Source organism: Ciconia boyciana, chromosome 9, assembly GCF_034638445.1.
Source record: "Ciconia boyciana chromosome 9, ASM3463844v1, whole genome shotgun sequence".
NCBI lineage: Eukaryota > Metazoa > Chordata > Aves > Ciconiiformes > Ciconiidae > Ciconia > Ciconia boyciana.
In genome coordinates, this window is record NC_132942.1 from 46693802 (window position 1) to 46712492 (window position 18691).

At 48.5% G+C, this 18691-nt stretch overlaps 1 protein-coding gene across 2 annotated transcripts; it reads left to right on the forward strand.

Annotated features, from left to right (window-relative positions):
* Window positions 1-1569: 1569 nt before the first annotated feature.
* On the forward strand, window positions 1570-16086 carry CHST4 (carbohydrate sulfotransferase 4). 2 transcript variants are annotated; one of them, XM_072872857.1, is made up of 2 exons: window positions 1570-1602; window positions 14934-16086. In XM_072872857.1, the coding sequence occupies exon 2, from the start codon at window positions 14947-14949 to the stop codon at window positions 16084-16086; it is 1140 nt and encodes a 379-aa protein (XP_072728958.1). In that variant the 5' UTR covers window positions 1570-1602; window positions 14934-14946. The 2 variants fall into 2 exon arrangements, with proteins under 2 accessions (XP_072728958.1, XP_072728957.1); XM_072872856.1 differs by lacking the exon at window positions 1570-1602 and adding an exon at window positions 10258-10370.
* Window positions 16087-18691: the final 2605 nt, after the last annotated feature.

The window sequence follows — 18691 nt, forward strand, 5'->3', positions numbered from 1 at the left end:
AGACCGGCGCTGGCCGCTCCGGCCCCGCTGATGCCGGAGGCTCGCTGGCCCTTCCCCACAGGTGGCCTGGCCCTTCCCCACAGAACAGCCCTGTCTGCACCTGCCCGTCGGCCCTCGCAGCGTCCCGTGCTGCCCCCCGGGCCGGAGCCAGCCATGCCAGGTGCTGGTGCCTAAGCGTTCAAGGCCAGGGCAGCCAGGTGTTTCCTGCTGCAGCGGTGAAGAAGGGGGTGGCACCCCATGAAATGCTCGTACTATTCGGGGTGTACGTGACACACCAGCAGTGCCAGGGTTACTGATTGCTGAATGCGTCAGCTCCGTAAAGTAATAAGGAACCGGTTGCCTGCTGTCTGTTTGTTCCGTGGCAACGGGAGGAGTGGCTGTGCAGTCAAGAGGAGATAATGCCCATCGGACCACCTGTGCTGGTGAGCGGCTCAAGGGCTCGGGGAGCCGTTTCTCAGACTGACAGAGAGGCGACTTGCGGAGTGCCTCGTGTCATCACCTACTGCTCTGTTCGCCTGTCCTCCTGCAGACTCGGGATCCACGGGTTGACCCCGCCTCCCAAATGACAGGAAAAGTGAGCTAGCTCTAGATTACACACTGCCAGACCTCCTGCCAGGTTCTGTAGACATCTCATTGCCTCCCCTGCCGAGGACAAAGCCTGGGTACCAGTGCTCCGTTAGAGGGGAGGTATCTATACGAGAGAGATAGCAGTGTATGCAAAGGTGATGGACACATCAGCTGAGTGTCCCTGCTACATCCTTTCCCTTCAAAGAAAGCCATCCCAGAACAAAAAGAGAGAGAAGCTGGGGCTATGGGTGAATGGTAGATGGCTTCAGAGATTTCACGCCATTAGACCTCCGAATAGAGACAAATAACCCGAGCTGCTTAAGACAAAACACCGACAAACAATAAGTAGGGTGGTGTGTGAGGGGTCTGTTGGGCCAGGAGACCTTTACAGCATGACATTGCTGCATTGTTATGCTGTCTTGCATCTGCTACAGCTGTCAAGTTGCATCCGTCTCCTTGAACTCTTCCCCACGTATCTTGGGGTCTGTGGCTTTAATTCCCATTCCTGTTTTTAGAGAAAGCTGCTCCTTTCAGACCGCTCTCCCTTCGGGGACCCCCTTCCTTTCAGAGTCCCCTCAGAGATGTCTGTTAACATGCAAATACTCTGCAATGATTATCACCGTTCTGTTTCTTCTTAGCCCAGCAGCATTTGGCCAGGGACACTGAGAGAGCCGGAGGTATAGGCATATATATAGCTCATAAATCTCCAGACGTTTAGATTTCTCAAAGCCACATCCTCTGTTGCCGTCTTTTGCAAACATAACACTGCCTTTTGTCCACACCTAGGTTTTTCCTGCTGCAATAGCAAACTAGCATTAAACCACAAATGTGCTAGTATCATTTTTCAGGCGTTAGACTCCCAGACGCTTTGCGTCACAGTGTGGGTGTAGCCTAGAGCACCCTGCCAGCCATACAAACTAGCCTAAGCTGGTCTTTGGAGGTGCTTGTGCCAAAGAAAGCCCCTTCAGCAGTGAGACCAAGGAAGAAGCCAAGACACAGGTCTGGAGCTGCTCTTCCTCAAGATGCTCGGACAAGGTCTGCAGTGCTTTGGCAGAACTCCCTCAGTGCCTCTATGGCTGATCCACAGCCATCCTCCCTGTCTTAGCTGGGGAGCACCAGCTGTATACCTTGGAGCTGGCTTGCAGCGTGCTTCTGCTCTTCTCCGTGCTGTCTGGACTGGCCACGCTTAGGAGGAGGGTGACCTACCCCAGACATGGGGACCTAGGCAGTGAGGCAACCTCGTGCCTAGCGCTTTCCTTGGGAAAGGAAGGAACTTCTCAGCTCATGGGCAGATGCAGGTGCAGTGTTCGAGTCCTCGGCTTCCCAAGGGGCTGGCAGCAGGGCCCAACCCAGCAGGGCAAACTGGCGCTGCGGGCAGATTGGGCCCGATCACACCTGCCAGCAGTGAGGCCATCAGCTCCCCAGGTGCCTCAGGAACCTGGGTGCAGCCCAGCCCCTGGCCCTGGCCTCGCCCACGCTCTCTTCCAGCAGCCCTGACTGCCCCCAGTGGGGCTGCAGCCTGGACCAGTCCCCGAGTGTCTTCCTGCCATGGGGCCATGGCCCTTGGCCATGAGAGCCTGTCTGGACTGGCCTGCTCCCCCCCACCCCAACATGTAGCCACCCTGTACACCTGCAGTGGGAAGATGTGGTCTGCCCTGAGCTGGACCCAGGACGGCTGCAGGGAGGCGTTTGGGGGACGATCGGGGAGGCCCTGGCGAGCCAGGGCCCAGCCTGCCAGGGAGCTCAGGTGAGGCTGGAGCATCGCTTGGGAGTGGGAGTGGGAGTGGGAGGAGGACCTCAGGGGAAGGTGTCCGTGCAAAGCTTCTTTGTACTTGAGGGCTGGCACATAACCTCATTTTCCCAGGCTGTGCAGGCCTGTCAGAGGCCAGATGAGCTGACCTGCTGTGGTGGCGTTACCCATGAGGGCTGGAGGCAGGAAATACTTGGTGCATGGCAAAGGGAGGCACAGACAGGTTTCCACAGGGAGGAGAAGTGGCCAGGGAGAGACTGTGGATGTAAGAGGAGGTGGCAGCAGTGGGCTGGGAGACAATACCTTCTTGAGGTGACTGGGAGGGATTTTGCAAGCCACACCGTGAGAGGGTAGAGGCGCTCTGGAGGAGAAGGAAGGCTCAGCATGGGCCAAGTCTTGCTATTGACAGGACAGCCACGAAAGAAAGACACAGCCTCAGCAGGGTTCCAGTAGCTGGAAGGCGCCTAAAAGCTGGCTAGCTAAGCTTAACAACTAGTCAGAACAAGGTTGGGGTTATATCTTCTATATTGGCCTTCAGCCTGGGATCCCAGCACTGGGGAAGCTGCCTGAGGGGCAGAAGCCCTGGATCTTCCTCACGGTTTGGCTGTCTGGCATGGGCTCTCTCACAGTGCTGGGAGCCCAGGCCTACACCAGCCTTTTGCTTTGTCATGTGCTGCCTGAGGGGCAGAAGCCCTGGATCTTCCTCACGGTTTGGCTGTCTGGCATGGGCTCTCTCACAGTGCTGGGAGCCCAGGCCTACACCAGCCTTTTGCTTTGTCATGTGCTGCCTTCCGCTAGCTTATTGGACTTGAGTCAGGGTTCCCTGGAGCCTTGCCAGAGCAAACAGGTGCTGTCAATAGGTCTGAATGATTTATTTCCTGGATGCCTGACAGAAGTAGTTGGTGCTAGCATAGGGTCTTCTGCACTCTAGCGCATTGTGTGGACTATGCATGCTTCAGCTCTGCTTATTGCTGTTGTTCCTCTCAACTCTAGACTAGCTGTTCTACTCCAAGCTTCAGTGCACGTGCTGACTTCTGGTTTTAGACTGCCTACGTACGTAAAGAAGGCAGAAGCTGACCAGTGACATGAATTCAAAAGCTGAATAAATACAATTTTTTCCTTACTATTTTTCTCTTTTCTGTGATGTGTTGGTAAAGTATTATGTGACCTCATTCTTAGAGCCTAATTTACCTAAGTGTCTGTCTTTCTCTCCTGTTTTCCCATTTTCCCATTCCCCCACCACTTGAGATATTACAGTGCTATAGTACAATGAAGCCAATAAATGAGCGTTGCCATTGCATTATTTTAGAAGACATGGGAACATGGTCCAGTAAGGTTCTTCCCGGGTTACGGATCCCTACTTCCCGCTATTGAACAGACAGCTCCAGGGCAGAGCTGTCTTGCTTGTCCAGCCACGGTAGAATACCTTTTTATGTCACTCCATAAGAAAATGAAAAGGCAGATAAGCAAAAATAAAATCAGTTAGTACACGGGTTGGTAGTAAGGAGAAAATAATGTTAACTCAAGTAATGGAAAGGCAGGTGATATTGGAGACCAGCCAGGGAATGGAATAACGTCAGGCAGATATGGCCAAGATGTTTGTTTCCTAGTGCAAGGAATCGGCAGTAAAACAGAGGAACTACAGCTCCTGACGCTGGTCCTAGAGTGGGGGAAACTTACAGACTGCCATAGATCAGCCCTCATGAATGGAACATAGGTATTCAAGGACATGCATTGTTCACAAAGGGTAGAAACACAAGTAAAAGTCATGTGACAAGTAACTAATGATGGGGGTAAAAACCACACTTGCTTGTCTGAAAATCTCTTTGTAGAGAACTTAGAAGAAAGCATGATGGAAGGGGTCTTAGTGGCCCTGTGTGATTACACGCACAGATCTCCATGGTATTAGAATAATAAATACAGTGAGGGACTGTGTGATTATGGAAGACTTTCAGCTTTTCAGGTAGAGACTGGAAAACAAACATTACTAATCATAATAAGAATCAATTGTTCTTGATGTGATGGGGAGATTTGTTCACTGCATCAGCGAGGTAATAAGAAGTGACACTACTTTAAAATTGTTTTGGCCAGCAGTCATCATCTTGCAGAAGAGAGTCACGGAGAATAACCTCCAATCGTGTGAACACAAACTGGATCAGTTTAAATTATGGAGAGAGAAACAAAGGTCAGGTGAAGTGAGGAGCACAAATACTAGCATGTGGATAAGGCTTGTAACTTTAATGACTATAATGTGTCTTCGTGTTCAACTCTGTAGTCTGGAACAAGGGGAACAGTTGTTTGTGCTCAGCAATGGTGATTTCATGGTACTTGCCGATGGTTTGTGATCTACCTAAACGTCTTCTGCTGGTCCAAACTGCTACACCCTCAATAGCAACACACATTGGTTCTGCTTTCTTTCTTTTGTTTCTACAGAACTAGGGCAAAATGGTTCAGTTAAAAACTATGCTCTGTTGCCTGGAGGTTGAGCATGTTTCATTGTGACTTCCCTGCTGCCCACCACATATCACTCTCTAGTCCCTGATGGCCACGTTTATAGCTCATTTGTCTTCACTGCACACCGGAGTCCTCAAGTCTGCGTACAGGTTTTTGCGGTGTTTTGTTCCTTTCCCAAGCTGTCCTTCTCTTTGGATGCATCTCTCTAAGGCAAGATCCATTTCACTCAAGTCTTGCTACTGCCATCTGAAATCACAAAGTTGTGGAGTAATTTTGGTTGCAAGGGACCTCTGGAGCTTTATGGTCCAACCCCCTATATACAACAGGGTCGAGTAGAGCAGGGGCCTTGTCTGGCTGAGTTTTAGTAGCTCCAAGAATGGAGATCCTACAGCCTGTCTGGTCTCCCCTTCCAGGGTTTGACCCCCCTCACTGGGACAAATTTTCTTCTTATATTGAGTCTCTCATCCTGTGCCTGTGCACCTCTGAGAAGCGTGTGGCTCCAGCCTCTCTGCGCCCTCCTGTTAGGTCGTGTCAAACAGCAGTAAGGCCTTCCTGTTGTCTTCTCTTCTCCCAGCTAAACAGATCCCACCTTCTCAGCCTCTCCTTGTGCATCTTGTATGCCTACCCCGACCAGTTTTGTGGCCTCTTCTGGGCTCACTCCACTAAACCAAAGTCTGTCTTTTACTGCACCTAGTATTCCAGATGCGGTCTCCCCTAAGAGAGGGGAAGGCAACCGCCTGTTGTCGGCCAACTTGTCGAGAGTGCACTCTGTCCTGTTGCCCATGTCATTGACAAAGGCATTAAACAGTATGTGCACAAAGATCTCCTTAACTTGGAAAGCTGTACCATCTCCAGAGTGATGTATAAATGCTGTCTTTGACAGAGGCATTAATTACCACTTCTGCTGCTTGTTGTTTTTTGTGAAAACGACTATATTTTTATCTTTCTGCCACTTCATTTTGTGCAGGGACACTCAGGAAACAAACGTGTTCGTTTGCTTTGATATTCTAGGCTCCACTGTTTCTCCTCGCCCCCTTTCCCACAGTGAAAGTGGAAACAACAGTTTCTTTGTCTGAAGAATATTTTTAACCTATTGCTATGCATAACCTCGGGTTTTGTTTCCATACATGTAAAGGTTCTCACATGGAGATTCAGTTACCCAGTTTATCTGTAACACGTTTTGCAAATTTGCAGTTTCTAGCTATTGGCTTTACGCGTTCATCGCACTCTCTTCTTTGCTGTTGGTCTTACCAATCTCTCTGCTCCGGTAGGCTTCATAGAGCATTTGCTGAATGACAACAGAAAAGTTCCTTGCTGGTAAGGGTAACTTAGCTCTTTTACAAAAGAACTGTTTACAGAGATACTGCAACTGCAAGCAGGGTGGGGAGGGAGGGAGTCGGCCACCGTCCTTACTCTCGCCTGCTGCAACTTTGGGTCCTCCTGTGCCAATTCAGACAAGTCTATTTATCTCAAACTGCTTCTAAATCAAAACATAACTTTAAAACTTACCTCAAACACAAGGGAAAGGCCACAGCAACGTGAGTGCAGGAGCACACCAGCCTGCCCTTGGAGAGATGTCTCATATAGGACACCATGTCAGTCATTTGGCTCATCTTCCCTTGTTCTGGAAGCCGCATGGGGCAAGATCTGCTCTGGCTCAGGAGGAACTTGCTCTGACTGGAAATTAGCATAGACACTGTACCTCTGCTCCTGTGCATTCTGGTGCTTGCCTGACTGCTGCATTTCCTTTCTGTCCTCTACGAGCGACGATTTCTAAAGCAACCAGAGTGACTGTACACAGCACCCCTGCCAAAAAAGCTCTTTCCGAAAGCCAGAGTTCTGCTCTGTTGCCTTCATCCCTATGAAAGTGGTGAGCAAGTGACATACAGACTTCTTTTTTTTTTTTTTTGAAGATTACTGTCAAGTTTCTTTTCTGCAAGGAGCAGGGTTTTCCCTGGGCATTTCAAAACACAAAAATCCAGCAGTACTCAAAATCCAGTGATCAGTACAGGAGACCGTGCGTGGCCCTTGTGTGAGTAGCCACACTGTAGCTTTCTGTCACACTCAGTCTTGCAGAGCCATAAGCTTCCATCTTTCCTCTACAGTTTTAGTGGTGCCAGCTAGAAAACACCTAAACTCCCTCTGCTTTGAAAGGGAGATCTCTTTTTGTGGCAAGCGTTCACCAGTGCCTAGTCACCGCATTGGCTCTTATGGCAGCTCCCTGATGTCATACCTTTGGGATGCAGGAAATGTGAGCCATCCCGTCACACACCTCTCTCAGGTGTATTGTGACACCGGGAACTAACTGATCCCTCTAAATAAATATTAACAAACACATGAGAGAGACTTGTAGTCTCCTAAATCTGCCTTTCTGCCAGGAAGGCAAGAAAAAGTGGCAGCGTATCAGTCCTTGTGTTTGTTTTTCTATGGCCAAAGTTGCGATCTGAGCCAGACAGGACGTTGCAAGATAGCAAACTTCCCTTCAAATTTTAGAAGACAATGCCCCTCTCATCTCTGCCTGCAGTCCTGTCAGTGAATAAACATTGCTGTCTCCAAAGGAGAGTGCTTCCAAGGGCAGGGCTCATGAGACAGACGAGTTGATGTATTGAAGAAGAGGGGAGAAGGATGCAGAACGTATGAAGGCCTCTCAGCAGTCTGAGTCCCCTGGTATGTTGCACAGGGTAGCGATCTATCTTGCATGTGACAGATGGCTCCAGGTTTCATATTCCTCCTCTGACTTGGTTGTGCGGGGCTCCTTTTTGCAATCAGTGGGAAGAGACAGAGACTTCCACAGCATGATTCCCATGAGCTGGTTTAGATACCAGCCTGGGATAAGATGAGTTGTGTTCTATGGGGCATAAAAGAGCAGATGCTAAAATCCTGTGTAGCTTAAAGACTGTGAAGAGGAAGAAGTTACTCATTGTCCTTCTTGATAAAAAAAATGATGGTATTACCAAATACAGTTTTTATATGCCAGGTTCAAAACAGAGGGAAGTAGTTCTCACAATATGCAGCCAAACATATTCTCATTGACAGGTAATACTCTTGATGCCAAAAGTATCTGTGAGTGCAAAACATGATTTGACAAGTGAGTAAAAAAATTCTGGGTGCTGTAAATGCAAAGACAAGCTTGATCTCAGCTGATTTTAGACAGCTTCAGAACAGATGTCTACTCACAAACATCACCCCCCAGTCTTGTTGCAGCCAACAGAAAGAAACAGGAACTTCTAAGGCATCACTCACTAGCTTATTTTGGACACGTACATTCAGAGAGGTGAATCATGTACTCCAGAGCCCGCTGCAGGCCAGGAGAGGAGGAGTGTTTCCTCCACCTAGGGAGGAAACGTTCTTCTTGTTCTCTTCCCTGGACAGCTGCTCTTGATGATGGCAGAAGACAGGGCACGGGGCTGGTTAAATTTTCAGCTGAGCTCGTTCCACTGCTCTAGGTATGCCTGTTTCTCTCCACAGACTATCGAAGACATGCCCTCAGGGAGGCAGTCTTCTCCAGTGTCAGCACTGAGGAGTTACCTCAGGTCCATACCTCTGACATTACTCCTTGGCCTACTCCTGCTGCTGCTGCACTGGGTCAGGTGTGCTCTGTGTATGTGTGCTGGGGAGCACAGCACACATTGCTTGCTTCTTCAGGGTCTAAGAAATGGAAAGTCTGGCTGCATGGGCAGTTCACAGGGCTCACTAGTCTCCAAGTCCCCAGAAAACACCTTTAATCATGGAAGGAGGGTAGAAAGCAGAAACGTGATCAGCCATCGTGTGAGGTGGAAGCAAGGTGTACAAGGCCAGGTGATATGGCGCTGACTGCCATTAAGCAAAAGCTGACTGCCATATGCTTCTGCTTTGCTTCATAAAGCTTATGAGTCAGACGTACAGGGAGAATGATGCCCCTTGTTCAGGAGCCAGAGGACTCCTCCTTCACTTTCCTTCAATTTCCACAATGTGCAGGTCTCAGGAAATGCAGTGTGTCAGAACAGTGTGCCCTCCCAGGCCTCGTCTCCAAGGAAGAGTGCCTTCTCCTCCTCTGTGCAACTGCTTATGCCACAGAGACTGCCTTCTGGAAAGCTCAGCCAAGTAGTTAGAACTTGGGATCTGTGCAACTGAAAAAATCTGCTCAGTCCTGTGACTAGAGGACTGTACAGCAGTGTTCAGTGCTGTCATGAAGCCTGAATATCTGTGCCAAAGGACCGGCATGTCTTGGGCAAACTACATACAGGTGGAACAGGAGTTTTGATACATCTCTGTTCATGCAGCTGTTGGTCAGGGAGGAATAAGATATCAGGAAGAGCCACTCAAGTGGTGTGACCTTTACAAACCAGCTTTGAAACACTTAATGACATACAGGTAAATCCTTCCTACAAATGGTATCAGTGGAGGGCATAGGAACACGTAGCTGAAATCCAGGTTGCACAGAACATTGCATGGTTCTCTCTGCAGGGCCCTACCTGGATCACTGCCAGCTTCTCACCTTGTTTCCCAGCCCAGAGCTACCAGGGCTTGACCATCTGTGTTTGCAATGTAGCAAGTGAAAGGGAACATGACCTGCCCCATTCAGGTTGTCCCTCCTGCTGGAAGGACCAGCCTTGCCCAGATTTTTTGCTTCTGCTATCTCCTATACTCCACTTGCTCTCAGAGCAGCTCAGTGAGATCCTTGGGGACAGGGGACACCATCAAGAGAAGGTCTACGCCTCTCCAGACAGTGGGACAGAAACGATGAGACCTGGAATAGGAATGACCCAAAGCGATTGTCTCTGCATGGTTGCAGAATACCATGTGTTTCTTTTCAGCCCAGCCAGCGCTGCCCTGCTTCACTACCTTACCTGGCATGGCCCCATTGCAGCTCCAGCACCCTTGTGAATCATTAACAGGCCAAGTCCAGGTGCTCCTTTCACAGCTTCTCCTTTCACACAGTTTTCTTTCCCAGCCCCCAAATGTTTCACTCAAGCAAGGCACAGGCAGAAGAGTCAAAAAGACTTTATGTGAATCTGCATCTGCTGACAACATAGCAAGCAGCTAGAGCAATGGCAGGCCAGTATGCCCTATCTCTGCACTCCTGGTGGGCAAGCTGGTCCTCCTCGCAACAAGAGTTCCTGTTTGTCCTTTGCTCTGACACTCCACAGACATCCCTGTTCTTCCTTTTACGGAGAGCAGTCTCTTTTGGGGCTTGTAATGGGACTTAACATAAAAGTACCTCTCAGTCTCGTTCATGAACTTCCTGGCCCTTCTCCTTTACTAGCAGTGTTTGGTCATTTGTGCCCCTGCAAGAAACTGCCATTCCCATGCTTTGCTGTTTAGTGCAGGGTGGAGTTTTCCAGTTTAAGGCTGGTCAAAGTAGGCGGGTACTGTAGAGTAGGTCAGTCTTAGAGCTGGGACATACACAAATGAAGGGGACAGGAGGAAGCAGGCGGAGGTATAGGTAAGAGCTGAGTACACGTGTATATGAGAGCCTGGCATGAAGGTGGAGTGCCAGTACATGAATGCACAGCTGTTTGTGTGGCTGCCTGGAGGAGCGTGTATCACAGCAGGGCACGTGTGTGAGGGCAACTTTGCTTCAACTGGGTCTGGCGGTACTTCAACAGGACTTGTTAAGGTGAGATTTTCGACCATTTCTGGGTATCTGGTGTGGACGCTCTGGTGCCCAGAACTCTATTCACTGCTCATGCTCAGCAGCCTGAACTGGGAGATAATTTTTGTAAAACACTGTAAACATATGGATGCCAGTAAATTGCTACATGATTCCTCTTGCAGACAGAAGCTGTTGGTCTGGCTTAGAGGGTAGTTCCTGCTTCTCCAGACTGTCTTCTCAGTTCCCCTTCTCAGCATTTCCCAGTAGTGACAGTCATGCCATCTGTTCCCCTCTGAATGGGCAGATGCTACTTCTAATTCTGCAGAAGCTGATCAGGCCAAGTTGAAGAAGGATTTGATAAAACTATGAGCAACCATCAGTGCCATCAAAGACCAGTGTCTGGGGCTTCCCTGGCACCAGATCCTCTTTGCTACACTACTGCGGCTACAGCAGTGAGGGATCTGTACGGGTCTGGAGAGCTCCCCCAGACCTGCAAAGCACTCAGCCACAGTCTGCACAGCGCAAAGTATTTTGGGCCATACTATCACCCCCCCCCAGACATGCACAGGTTCAACAACCCTGTACTCTGGGGACATGCCGCCCATGCTCAGAGTGTGTTTGGTGGGCATGTCTCCCTGGGGCTGCTTGCTGCTTTCTGTAATGCTCTTCCTTTGCCAGGATCAAGGTTTTCCAAGGCCCCTGTGTGTTTCTGCAAAAGCTTAAATTAACTCTGTTAATTTTTTTGGAGACTCTAGCTGCTCAGGCAGGCAGATCCCACTTCTTTGCATTCTTGTACGTGTGCTGTGGGAGACGCTAACGTGGTGACACTGGATTGTTGTATTTTTCAGTAGTTTCTGTTCTTCATCCTTAGTGCCTTAAGATTCTTCCTGTTCTTTCTGCTCTCAGCCAAATCCTGGCTCATCTCTCTGCCAGCAGACAGTAAGTGTGCCTTTTTTTGTTCTGCAGCTGAGATTGTCTCAATCATTCTGGGCTGATCTTTACTCTGCAGTTCCGCGAGGGCTTCATATTTCACTTTTGCAATATGAAATGAACTGAATCACTTGTGACTCTCGATGTTTGTTGCAGGGAAAATGTGGTTAAGCTTAAGACCTTAGTTTAGAAACATCCCAGCTGCCATGATCGAGAGATACAGTGGTGAAAAATAAGGTTATGTAATTAGTATTTCTTTCATATTAGGAAATGTCTGATAGAACCTCTACCGCTCTTTGCTGCTCCTCTGTTCCACTTCACCAGGCACACGCAACTCATTTCAGTCCTTCTCCCCTCCCTGTGGGACAGACTGGTCAGGGCAACAATCATCACTACTTCTTGTATAAGAGTGAAGAAGCTGTTGAGGCTGTGGCCTCACATGAGGCCATTTCTCAGGCAAACAGCAAGAGCAGTCACGGTGATGGTCTGCATACTCTCTGAAATGTCTAAAACATCCAGCTGTCCCACCCTGGTTTAATTCAAAATAAAAGCACACCCTTGCTTCCCCAAAAAACTGAATCCATTCTCTTTTACTCACACTCAGATTATTTGCACTCAGGTTTCCAGAGAAATAATGTTTTCTGTGGTTTTAAATCTGCCTGGGCATCTTAATGCCAGTGTTCACATCTGCTCAACAGAGTTTTTCTCAATTAAGAGCTTATGGCTATAGTCCAGGAACTCTGTCGGGGGTTAGAATGATGATATTAAGGGTGCCAGATGGAAGTGATATTATCAAAGTTCATTTGGAAGCCAGGACTTTTGGTAAACACTGCTGTATTCATTTGCAAGGAGGAAGCTGATACATTACTTATTTTTATAACAGTCTTTGTTTGCAGCTCTTCCTAGGCTTGTTCCAAATGTCGACCTGAATCAGCTTCTTGTCAGACCTGAACACTACAGTCCATTTGTATAACCAAAAAAATCAGTGGGCTTCTTGTCCAGGAGACCAGAAGCATGTGCTCCCTCACTAAATGCACAGCCCCATCCTTGCAAGACATTACTAAAATAAAATCCATACTGTGGTAGCACTTACTGGCAACAACCAGGCTTACCCATTGGGCTAGGTATTGTCCTGGCTCTGAGAAATTATAATTGCTGCCTTGTAAAGCCTAAGCTCAAAATGAATGCACAGCAAGTATATTAGATAAACAAGCCAGTTTATGCATATATGCTGGAGGGAAAGATGAGTACTGTTCCTACTTGGTTAGCAGCAGTGACTGTACCTGGAAATCTAAACATCAGTGCTACAGGAACTGAAATCATGGGAGGAGGCATCTCCATGCAAATTAGTCTGAAAGCTTTGCTGCAGAGGGAAATTGAGGCAGGGCATAAGGAGGGGGTTAGGGAAATTTTGACGGGGAACATTCACGCATTACCATGGACCCAGAAGGTAACATGGTAAGCACATAGCAGGGAAGCAGTGTCTGCATTGTGGCCAGTTGGGGCACACATTGTACCTCTGCTGCTTTGGTAGGGAGGCAGCTGATCTGCGTGGGCACGGCTGCCTGAATTCAGTGCAGTCGTTGGCCTCACAACAGCAGTGTACAAAGCTGTAAGGACCAGGGCTCCAGTGCTGCTCTGTCCAAGCGGACTTCCAGCTTGCCCTGCAGCCCTGAAGGCCCTGCTCTCTCTATCCTGTCTGGCTGTGGAAGCACCTGGAAGGACTGACCATGACTGAGAACCAGTAAGGGTTTTTAATTTTACTTCACCTTGGGAAATGTAAAGCAGTTCCACTGGCCAGAGAGGCCTGTCTCCACTGCAGCACAGCTAAACTGCCAGCCTGGCACGTGGTGACAGGGGAGCACGCCATACTGCGTGGACGTCTCTGCTACCTGAGGAGCCTGTCCCCAGGGGCGGCCAGCGCTGCGTGCACCCACCTATATTCAAGGCACAGTCAGGCACGGCTGGGGGAGGGGAGGAGAGCGCACGGGAGAGGAGCAGTTGGCAGGCATGCTTTAATGTACTTTTAAAAAGTTAAGTGGATCCTTTCTGCTTCGGATCCCATCCCTGATGGTGTACTTCCTGCAGATGCCTGTGCCAGCCGGTACGCAGGCTACGAATTGTCCCCAGGCAGCACAATGGACATTTTCCAATAATGAAGTAATCCTCAACAGGCAGAATAGAGATTTAGTGTGAGAAACAAGGAGCCAGCTTTGGGCAGACCTTTGAGTTGGACTAACACGTTGTGTTGTACCTCTTCTCATAAAAAACCTATGGGATGAGTGGGGTTGGAGGGAGGGGTAGCAGGAAACAGTCTTTAAAAAGGAGTTAGGCTAAGAAAGGGGTTAGTTGTAGGTGAGCCTGCCTACACAAAGATGGATGCGATAAACCCTTGTGGGACTTTCTAGCAAAATTGCCTATGATGCTCTGATTGTTGAGGAGATATTGTTGTGCTTGGATTTATTACAGTGCCAAATGACTTCCTTCGTGTGCTGCTTTTGGCTGGGATAGAGTTAATGTTCTTCATAGTAGCTGGTATGGGGCTATGTTTTGGATTTGTGCTGAAAACAGTGTTGATAACAGGGATGTTTTCGTCGCTGCTGAGCAGTGCTTGCACAGAGTCAGGGCCTGTTCTGCCTCTCACCCCACCCCACCAGCGAGGGGGCTGGGGGGCACAAGGAGCTGGGAGGGGACGCGGCTGGGACAGCTGACCCCAACTGCCCAAAGGGCTATCCCACACCAGATGGCGTCATGCTCAGCATGCAAAGCTGGGGAAGAAGAAGGAAGGGGGGATGTTCAGGGTGGTGGTATTTGTCCTCCCAAGTAACCGTTACGCGTGATGGAGCCCTGCTTTCCTGGAGATGGCTGAACACCTGCCTGCCCGTGGGAAGCAGTGAATGAATTCCTTGCTTTGCTTTGCTTGCGTGCGCGGCTTTTGCTTTACCTGTTAAACTGTCTTTATCTCAGCCCACGAGTTTTCTCACTTTTACTGTTCCGATTCTCTCCCTCATCCTGTTGGGGGGAGCGAGCAGGCGGCTGTGTGGTGCTTAGTTTCTGGCTGGGGTTAAACCATGACACTTTGGTATGTGAGTTTTTGCCTGTGATGACAATAAATGTTTCCTGAAATTCCAAAAAGAATATAAGCAAAAGAAATGGAAACCTACATTGTATTGTTACAGCATTCTGGCATAAAAATAATTGTAAATGGTGGTCAGAGCAGGACCTTAAAAGTAACAATGTGGAACTGTTGAATTCTCCACAAAAGCTGTTTGTTCCTTCTTTCCTCCATAAAAATTGTTGGGATCATGTCTACAGGGATCATGTACACTAAGTACACATTTGTGTGTACTGACTTATTTCAATACACTGAACTAACTCTTAAACTTTGATAAAAGTGCAGACAAGCTTTTCAGTGATCTTCTAAGACTGCATTAGAATGGCTTACTGGCAAACAGTGTTTCTGTTTACAGAAGACCTTCAACCCTGCAGTATTTATGTCCTTTCCAAAGACACCTTGTGCTGTGGTTGTCACAGTATCACTGATAGTGTGGCAGCTTTCCAAAACCCTGAGTCTGCAGAGGGATTGGCAGGAGCCTGATGCACCACATCCTGCTTCCTTCATAATCCTGTGATGCTGAACTTCCTCTGTCTCTGCAGGTCCCTTGCAACCATGATGAAGTCTAGAAGCATGCAGGTGCTCCTGATTCTGGCAATTCTGTCCTTCCTTCTGATCCACTTCTACTTCCTACCCTGCAGCAACAATGCACCTATGGAAGAAAAACCTTCTCCAGTCCACATCCTCATTCTCTCCTCCTGGCGGTCGGGATCTTCCTTCACTGGACAAATCTTCAGCCAGCACCCCAGCGTCTTCTACCTGATGGAGCCCGCATGGCACGTGTGGGTTGCGATGTACCAGAACAGTGCCAAGGTCTTACACATGGCAGTGCGGGACCTAGTCAGGTCGGTCTTTCTGTGTGACATGTCTGTGTTTGATGCTTACATGTCTAGCCAGAAGAAAAAGTCTGATTTATTTCAGTGGGAAACAAGCCGAGCCTTGTGCTCCCCCCCTGCCTGTGACTCATTCAATCGCAGTGACATAATCACTGCAGGCAATTGCAGAACAATCTGTGGCAAGTACCCATTCAGCAAGGTGGAGGAAGCCTGTAAAACCTACAGCCATGTTGCCGTCAAGGAGGTTCGGTTCTTTGACCTGAAAGTTCTCTACCCCCTTCTCACTGATCCATCCCTGAACCTTAAAATCATTCACTTGGTACGTGATCCTCGGGCTGTGTTCAGGTCCCGAGAGAATACAGTGGCAGACCTGAAACGTGACAGTAACATTGTTGTGGGGTCCCAGAGGACAAAGGGAGAAATGGGGCCCTACAACACAATGCAAGTAATCTGCAAAAGCCACGTTGAGATTTACAAGGCAGGCAGGCAGGCCATTCCCAGCTTCCTGAAAGACCGCTACCTGCTCGTTCGCTATGAAGACATTGTCAGAGACCCACTAGCACGGGCTGCTCAGATGTACAGGTTTGCAGAACTCCATTTCACACCAGAACTTCAGAAGTGGGTGCACAACATCACCCACGGGAAGGGACAGGGAACACAGGCCTTTGATATTGGGTCCAGAGATGCGCTGAGAGTATCCCAGGCCTGGAGGAACACCCTTCCCTTCCAGAAAATAGAAAAAGTGCAAAATGTGTGCAAGGATGCGATGGACTTGCTGGGCTACCGGCTCCTTCAGTCCGAAGAAGAGCAAAAAAATATGTCGCTGGACCTTTTGTTTGCCCGGAACTCCTCTGAATAACAAATTCTGAAGGCAGAAAAGCTGCTCTCTGCACTTACTCTCTGAAAGCTGCAGAGTGGAGAACTGTTTACAAGAGCAAAAGAGGACAGAGGTGCATGTGTATGTGTGTAAGAGTGCGTGCACGGATGTGCTATGTAAGGACAAGTAATGCAGGAACCCGGACTGCACTGATGAGAGCTTTCTCAGCAGCACAGGGTCACTCTCCAAGGCCCCCGGCGGCTCAGCCACAATGCAGGCTGAAGTAATGCAAGTCTGTTTTCCAAATTAAGTCCATGGTTTATGCGAAAGAGGAGGTATGTGTAGGTTGGAGCAAACAGAATGCCAAAGGAGTGGGACCAGATAGCAGAGCTCAAACCCCTCACAGAGCACAGCTACATACTAGTGAAACCACATGGAGCAATTGCACTGCAAAGGAAGAGGAATTATAAATGGAAGCTGAATAAAGAGAACATTATTTGTTGTGCTGCCACCCAGGATATGTAATGCCAGAAGAGACGCCAGGATGACCAGACACTGGTTTCTGGAAAGATCCGTTTTCGGAATGGTTGAGTTTTCAAGCCCGGTTTTTCTTTTGCTCCATTCCTGTGCCTGGGCATCCAGCCTTGGTGGCAATGTTGGGGAAATGTTTGTGTTCACTTAGTATATAATGGGAAAAGGGAATAAACCAGCTATAGTTGAAAATAAAAACTCCTGGGTTTGCATATGGGGATCCATTTCTGGGACTATGTGAATTTATTTATTTTTCAGCTGAAATAATTCTGTCTTCTAGCTTTCAAAACCAAGAATAGTTGTTCCCCTGGGAATTCTCACAGTCCACATATGTAACTGAGAAGAATTCATGCTAAGGTTGAGACTGTAAAGACAAGGTAAGGACACAGATTCCAATGGTATAAATACTGGGACTGGGAAGATAGGTTTATGGCAGCGGACTGAAGAAGCTGAGAGGAGAACAGGAAGTTATCCTAGTGAATTATTTGGTGAGAATATTTCCTGTCTTAGAGCACAACAAAATTATGTTTAATAGACTATGCCATTCTCCACCGTCTCCATTGGAGATGCCATTCTCCCACCTCCAATGGGAATATGTAGCTCAAACCTGAACAACAGAATTATTTTTACCTGTTTTTAACAGTGTTCCATAAGACAAGGAGAAAAGCTTGTTACCAGACTTCGGGAGTGAAATGCCTACAAATACTTCCTTCTGAACATCCTCTTTCATGTGTAAATTGCAGAGTCCCTTTAACATGCATCTATTTAACAGTGCATTCAGATATTGCTCCAGAGCTGGAATGTTTCCACTACCCTGCAGACAGCAAGGCAGCTGTCCTAAGGCAGGATCACAAGCATCAACAAGGGATGAGGCTCGATTCTGAGGATGTGCATCCTTGGGAGAAGGTGATCAAGGCAAGGCTGGGCACTGGAGGAAATCTGAGCAGGCTCCAGGCAGGTTCAGGGCATTCAGGGCCATGGGAAGCTGTGTTCCCTCTCCACCAACACCACCTCCCTACACACACCCTCCCATCCCTGGTTCACTGCTCCTCCTCCCGGTGCTCCTCTTCCCTGTCTGCCCTGGCTGCAGCCCCTTGCCCCAAGGTCCTGTTCACTTTGTCGTCAGCTGCCCTCCTCATGCCAGTGTAGCTCTGGTGAGGAGTGCTCATATTAAACTTGCCCAAAGGGCATTTGGTGCCCACTATAGAAGAGTGACCATGTCTACCTGGAGGACTAGACCTCGTTTGCATGTTATTAAAAAGTTGCAGTATCTTCTTAAAAGGAGAAACATATGCTGCTGAATTTTAAAATTAGGGGATATAGTGACTGTGTTCATGTTTGAAGGTGTATAGGCAAGAACGAGTGTCCAGCCTCTGCCTATTGTGTGTGTTTGGAGGGTGATGGAGAAGGATTCACCTTAACTGAACAGCCATCTATCTCCAATAGTAGGATGAAGGCTCTTCTGACAAATTCACAGCAGCTGGGTTGGTTGGGGGTTTTTTGTACCAGAGAATTAATGAGGGGTTTGTTATGTGTGGATTCTGCTGAGGAAAGTAGGGAAAGTAACCTTACAGACAGACACTGAGCAGTTATGTTGGTTAGCAAGAGAAAGTAGCTGCTAGCTAAAGAGTGGACCTGTGGGATGAACCAATGAGCCATCCCCAGTTAACAGTCAGCTCTGAGACCACGAAGAGTAGCAGCCTAGAGAAGCGGGAGAGCTTTCCAGCCCAGAAGCAGCTCTGTAGTCACCTTCACTGGGATAGGCATCAGCATTCCAGATCCTGTGTGTCCCTTTGGGGTAGGAGACCATCCAGCAGCAGTTAGGAAGAGAGTTGCAGGATGAATTGTGCAACAGCAAGCAGTAAGGGAGGTTAGCTGCCCAGCAAGGCAGCTCCAGACACAGAATTGGTCAGCAATGGGAAAGATGATATAGGCAGGAGGGGAGGAGCCTTTCTTTCAATTTCTGTTCCGTTCAGTATTATTGTTAATTATTTAGATTTCACAGGCCAGTGTTTTGTTGCAGCATTTCTCTTATCCATTAAATTCTCTTTCTCCAAATGCCCCTGTGTACACTCATACCTTGTAAGGGATGGGTGGGCAGGGGCAGAGACCTCAG

Excerpts from the sequence above, each read along its gene's own strand:
- CHST4 (XM_072872856.1), top strand. The coding sequence starts at position 10,258 with ATGCACAGCTGTTTGTGTGGCTGCCTGGAGGAGCGTGTATCACAGCAG. Across the intron at positions 10,371-14,933 it reads CTTCAACAGGACTTGTTAAG|GTCCCTTGCAACCATGATGA; the intron begins GTGAGATTTTCG and ends CTGTCTCTGCAG.